The following is a 15,602-nucleotide window of genomic DNA, read 5'->3' as shown; positions in this document are numbered from 1 at the left end:
ACTGCATTTTACATTCCAAATGACGAGGTTTAAGAACTGGTCCTTCTGAACGCCAACTGCACAGCTGCAAAATGCTGGTGGACATGTTTTGGTTGAATTTCCCTTCCTGTTTCTCTCCCTTCCCTCAACATCTCCTAACCCAGAATATAAAAGTAAAAACAGCTTTACAAAGCAATGTAAATAGGCATATGTGCAAGTAGAGTGCAACAAAAGTCAATGAGGAGATACACTTTACAAAAAAAAAAAAAAAAAAAGAAAAAAAAAGAAAAAAAGAGAGCTGGACATGTTGGGATACCCTGAGCAAATGCAGAAGCCTGTTTCTATAAACACATGTAAAACAATAAGCTCATTAAGAACAGTTATGCCAAGATTAAATATATCAATACCACAGGCACTGCCCACAACTCAGTCTTTAATGATGAAGCAAGTTAAAAAAAAAAAAAACAAAAAAACAAAAAACCAACCACAACCACCCCTCCCCCAACGCCGTCCCTTCCAAAAGGTTTACATTCTTCAGGTATGTGGGTTTCTTTTTCTTTTTTTGGGAACTCATCAATAGAAGTCATGTATTTGGTTACAACACTTGGAGAGTACAAGCAAGTTTCACTTGTGCCTAGTTTTTCTGACACACAAAAGAAAAAGAACTGGCTTTTTTAAAAAGGCTAAAAACAACAATGTGTTGTAATTCTATTATTTAGTTTAAAAAAAAAAGGAAAAAAAAAAGGAAAACAACTATTTGGCATTTTCTTTGCTTACTCCTGAATATTTTAAGGCCCTGAGATTAGATTATCATGTTCTTGGGACCACAGGGCTAGATAAAACCCTAGTGCATCAATTCTCTCTGTAAGTCCTAACCGAAGTTCTGGCCTTTCAACCTAAGATCTACCTCCACTGAGACAAGGCTCACATGCCTCAATTAGCTTTCTTTCAGAGAAGCTTATTACAAACCCATCAAATCGTTGGTGTTTTCTTGCAGGGTCGATCTTGCTGGCATGTCCATCAATGAAAACACACCCTGTAACAGAGATAAGCTCCTGCCGTGAGGAAGGTGAACATGCATATATTCACTAGAAATGGCTTCCAAGTTGTCATCATGTTCTCATCATCCTCTTCTGAGTTTTCTGACTTCATCGACTCTTCTTTGTGGGGCGAGAGACGCAGATTTTCACCAACAGTTCTCCTCCGAATTTCAGTGTCTTGACTAGTGCTTAAGGACAAGGAAATAAATACTCAGTACTGGATTCTCCATTTAGGAGAGAAGCCATGCAGACTCTACAAGAGCATGGCCTCACCCACTGAACACCACAGACAAAGCTGGAAATCTTTTGCTATCAGGAGCTGCAGCAGATGACAAACCAAAGCCTATCGCTAATTATTACAGTTCTGGCTATTAAATTACAGGTTTAGAACAGTGTTTGTCATCAAAAGCCATGCTTGGGAGTATTTGTGCTCTTTAAAGAATACGCTGACTTAGTTTTAAACACCACCTACTCCCATTGCTTATCACAAATCTGCTACCTGCACTGAGACAAGTAGTGAACTAGCACAAATCAAACCTACATCCGGGTCAGGAGAAGATTAAGGATCTAAAACCAAGCACCTGCCCAAAAAGTCAGAAAATGATGGAACTGTGGTTGCTTGGGCAGCCGTAACTTGGCTAAATGCATTGCGATAGCTTTTAATGATAGAACTGAAAATCTCTTCACCTTTAATAGTCTCTAAACATGGTTTTGTTTCTAGATACTAGACCTCCATCCTGTTAGCAGTATATTGACACCCAAAGAGGCTTCTTAACTGAGCAGGAACTTTTATATCTACTGTACAACTTCTTCCGGCTGAATCTAGAAAGCAGAGCATCATCATGCTGTGAGAACCAGTAGGGTGGTAATCAGCAGGGAGATGCCTTGCAGGGGGATTTCCTAGACATCTGCTGACAGCTTAAATACAGAAGAACTCAGGAATCTTCCATCCCAGACACTAGAATATGGGGGCAGGAAAATAAATGTGCTTAAGACTTCTGCTTCTCCTTCCCTCACCCCTGCCAGCACAATGTCTATTTCCCACCCCTCCGTTTCCTCCAGCCTCGCGCTGTCCCACATGCTTTCACATCAGACTGTTCCTCTACTCTCTATTCCTTCCCCCTCCTGCCCAGCAAGTTTCACTTTCCCCCCTTCTAGACTCACTGTCCCAGACATGAGGACAAGAGTGATGATCACAAAGGAGGCCTGACCCTGCAGCAACAGTACTGGTACAGAATGAAGGAGCTCAGGATTCAAATCCTGGCCTTTCCTAGCATGCCTGAAACATCGCATAAGGTAGGATTTAACTTTAGCAAGGTAAAAAGTAGATGTCTAGTCAGCTTCTACAATCAATGAAGGCAGGCAGTGCCAGAGGATGACTCAACTCCAACCTCAGACAAGGGACTATAATAAATGAAATTAATTGAGTCTCTGAGCTCTTTAGAGCTGGTGCCTTATGTTCATTTAAACTACACTGTGTAAAGTACTTCCAGGAAATCATTTATTCACTGAGAAATTCAGATTTATATAGCTAATGAAAAGACACAAGACACCAGCTTTAAATCCATACTCTTCATTAGGCGTGGAAGCCATTAGCTGGCATCTCACATCCCAGGTAAATACTCTGGTAACAGAACTATGTTGTCACGGAGGGAAGAAAGAGAGAGGTGCTACCATTGCAACATTTCCTTCTTTTGTAGCTAAGGTTCCATTTGTGACCATTCCTATTTCCAAGATTTCCTTTCTTTTTAGTAAAGATCTTTGGAATTTGAGTATTTCACTTCCAGAATATCCCCGATAAATTAAGAAAAATCCTGATCAAAACATTGTTTCACGTTGAGCAGGGAAACACACTTGTTTTATCTCCTTGCCTCCAGCAGAATTTGGAGCGAGGTAACAGGTTCAGCTCATGGTCTCAGCCTCTCTGCTACATGAAATTAAGAGGAGGTTTATTTTGAAGAAAGACTTTTGGAAACATCTCTCACTAATCTCCAGTTCCCAGAGTCACATACTCCCCCACTGGTTCAGATAAATTCAATACATCAAGCCTGCCAGCTGTATCTGTTGAAAAGGCTCTAGAGTTCTGTGGACAATACTAAAACTTGGTATTTTATTCCAGTATTCCTATGGGAAGCTGAAGATGTCTTGTTAGGAGACCATCTAGTGGGGGAACATTAAACTTTCCCTTGATTATCCCTGGTGGATGTAGGGTTTTTGATTTTTATTTTTTTAATTTTGATTTTTTTTGTTCTGTGTGGCATTCATTTGTTTTTTCTGAATAAAACTAGTTAACATGCAGGATGCCAGCAACACCAAGGCATGCGGACTTCAACGAATTCCACGCCACTCCGATAAATCAGGAGTGACATCTAGTGGTTAAGCAGGCAGGAACCTTGGCTTCGCCGCTGTTTTACCGCTCGTGTACGCAACATTTCTGCACATTTATTAGTCTCTACAACTTAGGTTACAATGACAGGTAGAAAAGTTCTCTGTTCATGAACCCCCTCTATTCCTTTCATCAAAAGCAGTTTTGCTTGCAATTAATTTCACATTTCTATGTGTGGCTAAAGCTAGTCAGCCTAGTTTTCAGCTACATGACTAATACCGCCTCTAAGTAGTGAAAGAGCTCCTCTATAACTTAACATATACTGCATGTATATCAAGACTAAACCACCTCATTATGCTGTCACTTTTTCTTTTACTCTAGTAGGATCCCGTAAGAGGCCCTAGTTTAAGCATGAAGTTAAAAGAACATGAGGATAAGATCTTACGGAAAAGATTTTGGGTTGGAACTACTATTATACTAACTCGATCAAGATCTGTCCAGGACTTTCTGCATGACATGTCATTTATGAGCAAATGTCCTACAACCTCTCAATGCTGTAAGCCAACTGGACAGTCTTCTCAGGACAGTTAAAAGTGGGAAACTAAATGAATTACCTGTCTGTGATCAGTGGTACAGATGAACGAGCTCTGCCATCTGGAACCATCTCTTCCACAGTGCTGACTGAACAGCTAATCTCTTCCTCTACTACTTCATGTTTAGGAAAGAATTCTGTGTGTTCATGCATCCTTCCATTGTGCATTTCTGAGGTTCGCTTCGGTGGTCTGGGAGGTGGTGGGGTATGTTCAGGCGGAGGGTCCAGGTCTTCATTGGACAGCTCTTTCCACTGTTCCTTCAAGAAGAAAAAGGACTATTAAGCTTTTCTCTATTTCTTTTATGTAAGCTGCTATAACTTTTAACTCTAACATGGCAGGGTCTTTATACTCTACCTTTTCATTTATTCTGAGAGTGGCTGTTCATTTGCATTGGAAAAAAAAGAAAAAAAGGAAGGGGGGGGAGGGGAAAGACATAAGAACTCCAAACCTAAGCTACATCCAAGTACACAGCAGACATCTGGTATAAATGCAGGAAATTTTAATCTACTTCTGGAAAATGTAAATAGCACAAAATAGAATCTGTGTTGCTAGAGTTCTGCTTAGCATAAAACAAACTTATAGATTTAATCATAATACTTAAACTTCTGGCATATTAGAAAATTTTTACAACCTGAAATGAAAGACAAAGCTGATGCAGCCAGACTATACCCAAATTACAGTGTTCAAAAGGCCACCTGTTACATCACAGGTACTTTTTTGAAGGTTCTTAAATACAACACTTTAGGTAGTGACAGATCATAAAGCATTGTATTTAAGAATCCCATAATATAAAAAAATTATTGAAGCCGAAGCAAGAATGAAATTTTAAGTTTCTTTCTATTCTGTTCATCCCACATATTTGCTACAGTTAAAAGAGTCGCAGCCCACTACATTAGGCTGTGCAGTCAATAGTACTCACTTGCACTGAAGCATCTCCCATAATGAATTTTGCCCCTTCAATAACAGCTAAGTAGGAGAAACGGAGCTGATCTGCTGTCTGTATAAGCCCCATTCTGTACTTCCTCATTTCTAGGAGAACCTGTTTAACGTCCACAGAAGAAGGATCTTTCCGTTTGTCCATCTGAAGATAAAAATTTGAAACGTGCTTTATGCTCTGATGAGATTCAATACAATGACTCATTTTGTAGTATGGCCTTCAGACTACCCTCCATATTACAGAATTAATAAACTAACAAAAAAAATTGTATCAGCAGCTATTTATTGGGTCTCTAAAAAGACAGAGGGGGAAAACACACTGGGCCCCCAACATGTTTTACATTTTTCCCTTTTTTGCCTTTCTTGTTTTGAAAATATAATTAGGAAAAAAAAAAAAAAAGGACATTTTAACCTAGGCCTGACTTCTGTGTATTAGTTGCTCTCACACAGTGACAGAATAAAGCCACGGGAACTTCAGTTTTATCTCAAAGTCAGGACAATTTCCCCCTGCCTACAAACGAAGTTGACTCTGTAAAAGCAAACACATTAGATTTATTTTGCATAGTTCACACTATTACTTAGCAGACATCTAGTGTTTTTTTTCTTAACCACGATGGCAAAGCCTATCTTTGCAAATCACTCTGAAAACTAGAGACTCTTCTTTCCCAGACTCAAAATGGCCAGTTAAGAACAAGATCTGCCTTGGAATATGCTCCCAAACCAGAATATGAGTAAGATAATGGGAAATAGCATGCAACAATACTTCACGGAACATACCACAGTTCTTTGCAAGCCTACAACAAACCATTCCTCAAAACAACTCTACAGAAATAGCGTATCATCTGGAATAAGTAGTTCTTACCAGTAGAAGACACGTATCAACCAAACAAAAAGTTCCCGATCTCCCGATTCCTGCGCTGCAGTGCACCACAACGGGTCCATGCTCAGGGTTAAGTGAGCCAGACTCTCTCACTTTGAACAGGAAATTGAGGAATGAAGCAGGTGACTCTGGGACGCCAAAGTCAGGCCACGTAGTATAATGAAAGTGCAGAATCTCTCTAGTTTCCTGTGTCTGTAAAAACAGTATTTAGGAAGTCTTTTAGCTTGGATACACGAGTCAGAAGTATTCAAAGCACAGTTGCCTACAATAATGTTCTAATCAGCAAATACAATTCCTCGTTCATTTTCCTAGCAAATAGACACTTATATATTTAGACATACAGCTTTAGACATTAGACATTTTTACTTTTAGGTCAATTTCAAATTTGTGCCTTTGGAAAAATTTTAGCTACTTCCTTTGAAAATAACTCTGACTTACATGGAATGGAGGTATGCGCCTGCTCAGCTTCGTATGCTACTCAGACTATGCTGCTTCCACTACATCTTTAGAACAGCTGACTTGAATTCAAATGACAAAGTTCCATCAGTCTGAGGGAGCTTTTATAGCTGCCCAGCTAAGAAACTAACCGCTAATAATTATCTCTTGTTGTGAAGGTCTCCATTTGAGCAAAGGAAATTGTATAAGTAAATCTACTTATTTATAACATGGTTTAGTTTTTTCAGTACAGTTCAAATGCTTGTATCGCCACAAGATAGCTGGCACTACTGCCTTCCAATTTCTAATAACAGAATATCATTTGAAGATTTCTCAAAATGAAGTACCTCAAGTTATAGAAGCCCTTTACACTTTCTGCAGACATAGCCCTTACACTATCACAGCTGTTCCTTTACAGGTTTGTTCCCAACCTGAAAACTTTCTTCCAAGACTACTAAACCACTGGTACTCACATCCTCCTAGAATACTGGGCTACAACCATCAAAGATGTCTACGGCAGACATAGTTAATACACACCAAAACTACATAACTAAATTCTTACTCACACATAATTTAGCCAAATTCATATCTGCTGTCTCACGTTTCCTGGCAGGATGAAGCGTGCAAGAATGCTAACAGATGAGCAAAGGAATAACTGTGTCTTCCAGTAGTGAGCAGTACCAGCACAGAACAGAACTCAGGCTAGCACGTCACAACATACGTTCCTAGGTCAGTACCATCAAGAACCTCAGACATTATCTTCAGTGACCTGCATACGGTGAAAGTTAATGGTGTTCTTCCTTAGCCAGTGTTCCCAAGGAGCTTTATATTAGCTCTCACCGCTCTAATACAGTGTTGAAGAGGAGAGGAAGAGTGGAAAATGGCATGTATACTTTTATTTTGGTATTGTGCAAAAGGTTAAAAAAAAAAAAAGAAAAAAGAAAAAAGAAAAAAAAAAGAAGAGTTATTTGTCTTAAAGCTAGTGGCCTGATCCTTGTGCCAAGCTCCATACAGCTCATTGCAGGACCAGGGCTAAAACAGTTCCTGCTTTCTGATGAAAGCCATCAATGCAAAACCTGAAGATTTAAGCCAAAATCTAAAAATAAACCTTAGAACAAGACACAGGCAAACAGGTAGCTTAAGTGACAGGAAGAGCGATTACTTCAGCTATAACACAAAAGCACTAGAACATCTGCTAAGTGATTTTATAAAGGGTTCCCTGAAAGGTAGTGAGTGTAGTGACAAACTAACCTTCTCACTCAGTGTACGGCCGAGACATGAAAACAACTGTAGTTTCCCAATATGTTTCATAAATATTTAGGAGTTTCATTTCCACAACACACAAACTAGAGGCTGAAGAACAATCTCATGCAGAATCACCAATTCCAGAACAAAATCTGCTATCATTCGTGACTATCTTTTTCAAGTCCTTGTTGATAAGGAGGCGAATCTCACCTCAGAGAGATTGGAGAATCTGATTGGTACTAGTTTCTGTACTTACTGTAAGGTTTTCCAATTCTAGCTGTCGTACTGTGTAATATGATTTTATATCTTCAGATATCAATGTTAGTTTCAAGTTTGTATCTTCAAAAAACATTTCTTTCTCCTCCTTCCGTGGCCAGTACTGTGCACACTTTATCTAAAAACAAACAGGAGACATTTATGTGTCATTTATGTTTGTGTAAAAGGCAAGGAATAAACATCCTTGAATACAACATTTTTTTACGAAACAATTTCTTCGTCTGCTTTTATTACAAGGAGGATCAATTCTCGTGTGAAGAACATCAGTCTTCCTTTATGTTGCAGAACCGCATCTTCATTGAATCTTTTGTATGAGTCAAATTATTTTGACCCCGACTGAACTCATGAAAATACCTAAGGATTGAGGATAGGTTTATTTAGGTAGAGCTCTCTTTCTTCTACATGTAAGCTGAAAGAGTGGTAAGCTACGGAATCTAATCAAAATCACCAAAGCCACTATTTATTTTATCTTGTGTTGGAACAAACAAACAAACAAAATCTAATAACTAAATATAAATGCTCTCACAACACTCCACCAAAATCTGAATTTTAGTCTACTCTGCATTTTATTTATTATCCTCATGTCAAATATTTAAATTTCAAAAGAAGAGATAGATGTTAAGAAGAGCAGAACATACTGCGAAAAAGTATTATGAATTCCACGAATAAGCGACATGTAGAGAATTACAACATTGCTAATTTGCAAGTGTAACATCAGATGAGACTTTGGGTTACTCCATTCACTCACCACAAAAATAAAAATAGCAGTGAGATCATTTTGATTTTACATGGCACAGTTTAAAAGTAAAGTGCCAAACAAAAAACCCCCGCATTCAGCGAACATTCCCATTACCTACTTCTGACTGAATTTTGATTTTCTCAGTAAAGTTTCCCAGAGAGCTTAGTTTTGCAAAGACTGCTACATGCTAGGACCTTAAATGAGTCAACCAAATAGAAAAGTAGCATATTTTGCAGAAAAAAGAAGAAACTAAAGAAACTCATCAGCAACTCGAATACGAAAGTCTGCAACCAAGTCTCTGACAGTTAAACCTAAGGATATTGTGACTGGGAGAACTAGCCTGCTACTTCTACCACTAAGCACTGCTCCTCTGAAATGGGATTGTGACCACCATTTGCCCATACCTAAACATGCCATACGAATGGACTGTTGGACATGACTAATGCCTCTTTTATTAAAGGGCAAATAATACGGCTTTAAAGTTGAAGTGGAAGAACGATGAAAAAAGAACAGCATTCTCAAGACTAAGATGATTTCTGACAGCATTTTAATAAATGAGAAAGCCCTTCAGTATTTTATTCATAGGTAGACTAACACTAGTTTCGCTCAGATTAATTCTAGTTTTTATTCAAAATACATCCTCTAGTTTACCGGGGTTTGGAATGCACTTATAATTCTCTGCTTTTTTTTTTTTTTTTAATGAATGTTGAAGAGACAGCAACTGACTTTGTGTCCAATTTCTCCACCAAATGTATCTGCAAACAATATTTTGTTGTGCTCCAGTGTAGGTTCCCCACTGCTGTTTGCTGAGAAGTGTAAGCAGCCTGCCCTAAGGGATCACAATAATTCATTTTCTTCAAAACTATTGGCAGTGCAGAGAATGAGCAGGAAGGGTTGGAAAGGAAGAAACTATTGAAAAATATGGTCACTGCATTTCTTTTGAAGATTAAATTTCACTTGCACTACAAAAAAAGCAAAACACTCAACAATCAAGACTGCCGTTTATTAAAACACAACTCATTGCACAAGAATTTTCCTGATTATTGGGAATTCTTTCCTGAATATGCAAAAGCACGTACCACCCAGTTATCACTGGTGGATACCCAACACAACCGCTACCCCTCCTCCAAAGTGTCTTTATACTGACTACACTGTAACATTCAACTTTAAATCGTGCATTTCTATCAGTCTTCAAAATCGCTTTTGTCTCAAATTTGCACAGCTGCCAAGTCCACTTTAAGGATGGCAGCTGTGGAATTAGCATAGATGCAGAACTCTGACCCATGGATGAAAACCATGCCTGATGCCTGATGGTTCCTGTCTTCTCCGCCATCAGAAAGGCTGGAGCATTTCTTTCTCAAGACAGAAGCTACTTCATGTGCCAGAGGAACCAAAACTTTTTATCTATCTGAAGGTAAATTACTTAAAATAACCCCAATTGTTTGTTCATCTACTGTTTCCCCTTCATCTTCTGCCTATCTTGTCTAATGTAAACTTCCTAAAAGGTCTGGGCAGAACTTAGCCCACCGCACAATGACATTGGTGGAGAAACAATATGCCTAGATGATGCATTTAATAATCAGAGCTCTTACTGCATGAAGGAAACTTGGAGTCAAAGTGCTTCTATAACTACTTCAAAACCATTTCATAATGTTTGTGAATGAACACTTGGTGTAAACAACCTTTGAGAGGTGCAATCTGTGTATACTGAAAAGAACTACATTCAGATACCTAGGTTAGCAGTAGAGAGAAAATATTCGTGTGGAGGGTCATATTGTGTTCATGCCTTATTTCAGCCAAATTCAGAACAAATTAAGACCTACAATAACAAACTGAGTAATTTTCTGACTGCACTAACATCGGTTCACGGGATATTGAATTCTAGGCATAATTTCTTACACAAAATTACTGATGGTCGTCATCTCTCCACCCTCTTCCCATTCTTTGCATTGGTTTTTAGTTTGTTTGGTTGTGGGGTTTTGTTTGTTTGTTTGTTTTTTAAAGAAAAACCATAAACATGCAAAGAACACATAGCTAGAACTGGGTAAGTACTTACGGATCCCTTTTCCATCACTCTGTTCAACATGACAACACCACGGCTTTTCTGTTCCCAAACCATCTCCCAAAAGTGACCACAAGTATTTGGCAGAGGTCCCTGCAGAGACAGAATCCCCAGAAATAAGCATTATTTTCTGTTAATGTCAGTGCAATGTTTCCCAGTAAAAGTTACTGCACTAGGCAATAAATTTAGACAAGTAACAAGCAACTTCTCATTTCGAACTGTAAAAAAATGCAGTGATACAGCTTTAAGTTCCATTTTCACACTATGAATTTACCCATTAAATCATGGTTAATCTCCCCCCCCCACACATAACAGGAAGAGAGAAGTAGTCTCATTTGCGAGAAGAGAACTGGGAGTGAAAAATACTGAGAGAATTTTCTTAGGAAAGGTATACATATAATGGGGAAATAAAACCTCATTGACTAACTAAGAGCAGAATTAATGTCTGTGTTGAACTATTCTGCAACACATCATTGTTATTCATAATACTTGAAAATTACTAGACTGAATGGACAAACATTCAGAAGACTGAAACAATGCCAGGTCAGTAACAAATTATATGGTTTTCCAGAATCTTCATGGATCTACTTTGGGACTGAACAAAATGGTAACTCCTTTTAAAGACTACTATCTACTCACAAAGTAGATTTCCTTATAACTTTTTGTTTGTGCCATGTTCCTTTGCCATTTTATATTCCAAAACCATTGCTCTGAATTTTGGGCAACACAAACCAGCATCATTGTGCCTCTCCATTGCTATCTATCACTTTGCTCAAACAAAACAGCAGGCCAGGGTCTGTGACTGGATTTAAATAAAGCCATTCAAACCCCCTAAATTCTGCATCAGAATAGATAACTAGCACCAGTTAGCTGCACATTTGACTATTCCACATACAGGTCTATCAGTTCAACCTTATGATCAACCTCCCCTGCCGTGAATAAGTGGAATAAGAGCTGTGTGCACAGAATCATTTTCATATTGAACACTGTACTGTCCACTTCTTCTTAGAGGATTTATCTTTATTCTCTAGAAACAGGAAGGAAGAGCTGCTGCTTGAAAATATTAATCCCAGTCTACCTTTACCTAAAGTGTGGGAGGAAGGGGTAAATAAAAAAAAAAGTCAAGATTAGAGATCAGGACCGTCTCCAGGGAACCAAACATTTAGAACAAACAAGAATTCTGGCACAGTTGTTAGCTCTCAGAATAAGACAACAGGGTATCCGGGTATTTTAAAATTTGTTATATAGATAGGTGTGGAATTCACAGGTTCAGTGGAAAACAGCCACTTCCCTCCTGCCCCCCATATTCCCATCACTAAAGTCTGCATTCATAGCTTTCCTCTCTCTCATTAAAGGTAGAAGCATCAGCATTGCCCAACTTAAACCTTTTGCAAGCTGTGTTATTAGGAAGTGCATTATTTGTAAATACTACAATAACATCACTTTCAGAAGGATGTTTAAACAAGAGATATGTGGTGGAGCATACTGCTTATTTGAAACAGAAGGTCGGGTGTAAGAAATTCCCCAGTATGTTTAACATCTGCCCCACTCAACGTAACACATATCCGTTATAGTTATTTCAAATAGGTTTTGAACATCTTGAAGTGCATACATATAGTTCTGTAAATGTGAAGCCCTCCCATTAAGTGAAGTTCACCTCTGTTCAGAGAATTTATCAGGCAACTTAAGACTGTAGTGGTCTCAAGCCTTTGTGCTGGCCTTCCATGTAGAAGTGCGATTCATTTCAACCACATCTAAATGTTGCTTGTCATAAGCCAACAAGCAGATTTCTAGAAGTATGTTAGCTTCTAACCTCGATAGGTCTGAAGTCAGATATACAAAGTGACCAAAATACTCTACAAAGTCAGTCAGTGCTGACAGGAAGCAGGAAGAAATATGTAGCATTTCTATAGAATTGTTCTATGTATATGTTTATATATACACACACAGATGTTTACACACACTTAACTAGCTTTACATACAGAAAACAAACATAATAGGCTAAAGAAAACCTATGAAAAACAATTCCAATCACCATATGATTTTTATAAATCACTGCCAGCAATTACCTGGGTAAGGATGTAGCTCCTTTGGGCCTCCTCCATTTTTATCAAACTAGCATTGATATAGTCATTGTCACCTTGGTTTAGCTTAATTCGACTGTGATCAACTGCAGCATAATTAGAAAACACTGGTTAATGTATATGCAACACAGCACAATCCATGCACAACTTCATCAGATGTTAGGATCAAAAAGGCTGAGTCGACCTGAAGAATGGAAAGAGCTTAACCACAGGTAGCACAGAAGTGTTCGCTGGTGCCTGTAACTCTGGAAATACAATACAAGTACTACAAGAACAGCACTACAGCATAGCAGTGAACGTAAGTTGCGCTCCACTCCAAGAATACATTGCAAAAATGGAAGTATTTGCATTTGAAGTAATCACAACAGTAATTTGCAAACCAGGTAACACTGACCTATTTGAACAGTTACGGAGTTACTGTTTTTAAATAAATCTAATTACACAACTGCTTATCTTTTGCAGCTTAAAACATTAAAACCCAGCTTGTTCAAGGTTGTTAAAGGTTTGCCTAAACATATATTGGACAAACAGAACAGAGACTTCTTATTCTTCTTATAGACATTTAGCTACCGTTCCCAACCCAACCACACCTTAATGTCCAGAAAGAATGATCAAAATTCAAGAATTACAGCAAATGTAATTTCATTGTTCTTTTGTTAGTCTCGGCTTGCTCCACTTAGGATTAAACAAACAAATCACCACAAAAACACACATACAAGAGTTCCCACATTTTGCAAAAAAGCAAAACAGATTGGAAGCAGTATTATCTAAAGGCAAAAAGGAACCATTTGTTACTTATAACCCCAAATACTAGACCTGCTTAGTAAAGCAAACTATGTGCAACATTATTGTTCCTAGTCGATTGCCCCAAAGACTTCAGTACCTTTTAACCACTAAGTATAAAAGTTTTCCGATACACAATAATACTCTTGTCTTTGAACAGAAGATGGACATTTTCCCAGTGACAGAACCCATAGAAACTTTGCATTTAAAACAGGCGGCAGTACTGCACCCTTGAAGAGGGAAAGAAGTCCCAGAACAGGCATTGTCACAGTGCAGAGAAGGCAGTTTAGTGAACCAGCTGTGGACTGTCTTTGGTGTCTGATACATCAAGTATTATTTGCCAATCATTTTACTACAGTCCCATATTTCTCTGCACACCCCAAAAGTACAGCATGCCAGGCATAGGCAAGTCTGAATGTTACTGTCTTTGTACATGGGATCATGGAAGGAAAGACAGGCTGCAATACCAAACTGAACTGTGCCTTGTGCAGAGGACACGTGCTCAAAGATGCACTTCCCACCAGAGTTCACCAGAATATGTAATGATGTTTCAGAAACACAGGTCTCACACTAGTATTACCACCTTTGCAAACATTGCCTTTTCTCTGTTCCAATTAGCTTATTAGCTTAGATTTATTTCTAGTAGTCATGTGTTTTATGCAAGACACTTCCCCATCTCCCAATAGGGGCAGTTACGCTATATTGACTAGAAGGATGCTCTGGTAAGTATACTGCCATAGAAAGGATACTTGCAGTTTTATTAATGCTACTTCAGCCACCATTCTTCTCTAGCATAAGAATTCAAAGGTAAAGCAAGTTCCTTTCTTCAGATTTCTGCTGACAAATACAGAATCTACTGTATGCTGCTCTAGTATAATTCTATGGATATAATGGCATCCTGTGACATCTATCTCATAAATAAATATATTAACAAAAAGAATTGTCTTGGATGCATATCCATCCAGCAGAAATCTTGTTCTTACAAAGAACATTTAGCTGTTAGAAGAAGTCATTAGAGGTCAACAGTCTGTTACAAACAATGGAAAAGAAAGTGTACTTACAGGGGCTGACATCTCTGTACCTATTTCTATTTTTGTTTCTGGGATGTTTGGCCACTTTACATGGAAAATCACTGGCTTCATGCCTGATGTCCTGAAACAAACAAACAAAAAAGTCTTAGATATTAATCCATCTAATATCATCATACCATTAGCTATTTTAAGACAAATACCCATTTGACTTCACATCTTCACATGTGGGAGTTCCAGACAGAAAGTACTTTGGGCTTCAACTTAAGAACTGAGTTTAAATTTATCAGAATACAACACTAACATTATTTATGTGTTAAAATATTATTAGCTTGCATAATAAAGTTGCAGAACATTTACCAGACATGCCTTTATACTCCTGATGGAGCAGGGTCTCTGCCCCAAAGCACTTTCATAAAAACTGTTTTAAGCAATTGTTTTCACTATCAGTGAAACTATCAATTGTAGTTCTGACTCGGCAGTAATTAGAAAACGTTCATTGCGATAGAAACAAACTTGTCAATGCCCCTTGGCATCAAACACACCCATGGAGTGGTGACTTGTCTAAGATCACTTACTTCTTTATCTTGAATTATCACCAAGATGTCACAAAGCTGCATATTGCTAAAGTTGTTTGTATCCAATTCACATGCTCAACTAAAATATATCTATCATCTCAAGCATATAATCAGGGTTTCTTTCAGGTGTTTTCAGATGCATATAATAGGTCAGCTATCTGAGATAATTTCAAAAGTTATATTACAAAGAATTCTGCTGTTCTTGGACATTAGTCCCAATTTGTAGAAACAGAACTTCATAGTAAATAAATACTGCATAAATATGCAATTCTTAAAAATTATAGTACTATAGAACTTCAGAGTGAAGCTGTTAGATTTAACTGAAATTAATGAAAACTGAAGGAATGGATTTACTGTAGAACTGGTATTTCAATAGCATAATTAAGTTTAAGAAATCTTAAGACAGACATTGTGCACATACATGAAATGAACAAATGAACCTAGTCCAGAGGCCACTAAAAATCATCATTAAAAACAAATTATTGAACTAAATTCATCCCCTTTCACTGGATGAAATTAATTTTGCTAAATACAGTCAACCAAATGAAGCACGAGTTTAATATTAAGTTATCCGTCCAGATACAGATATATTTGAGCATGGTGTTGATCCACATCCAG

The 15,602-nt window shown here is 38.0% G+C and overlaps 1 protein-coding gene across 1 annotated transcript; it reads right to left on the bottom strand.

Moving 5' to 3' along the window:
* Positions 1-490: 490 nt before the first annotated feature.
* PTPN1 (protein tyrosine phosphatase, non-receptor type 1) lies at positions 491-14,533 on the bottom strand. The gene is made up of 8 exons (XM_009579469.1): positions 14,440-14,533; positions 12,581-12,681; positions 10,506-10,604; positions 7,691-7,828; positions 5,737-5,946; positions 4,858-5,019; positions 3,960-4,195; positions 491-1,207 (listed from the first exon to the last, which is right to left on the bottom strand). Exons 2-8 carry the CDS (start codon positions 12,614-12,616, stop codon positions 1,000-1,002), a joined length of 1,089 nt encoding a protein of 362 aa, XP_009577764.1. The 5' UTR covers positions 12,617-12,681; positions 14,440-14,533; the 3' UTR covers positions 491-999.
* Between the last annotated feature and the right edge of the window lie 1,069 nt (positions 14,534-15,602).

Source organism: Fulmarus glacialis, unplaced genomic scaffold (assembly GCF_000690835.1).
Source record: "Fulmarus glacialis isolate BGI_N327 unplaced genomic scaffold, ASM69083v1 scaffold38236, whole genome shotgun sequence".
In the NCBI taxonomy this organism is placed as follows: domain Eukaryota; kingdom Metazoa; phylum Chordata; class Aves; order Procellariiformes; family Procellariidae; genus Fulmarus; species Fulmarus glacialis.
This window is presented reverse-complemented; position numbering and strand designations above follow the sequence as displayed.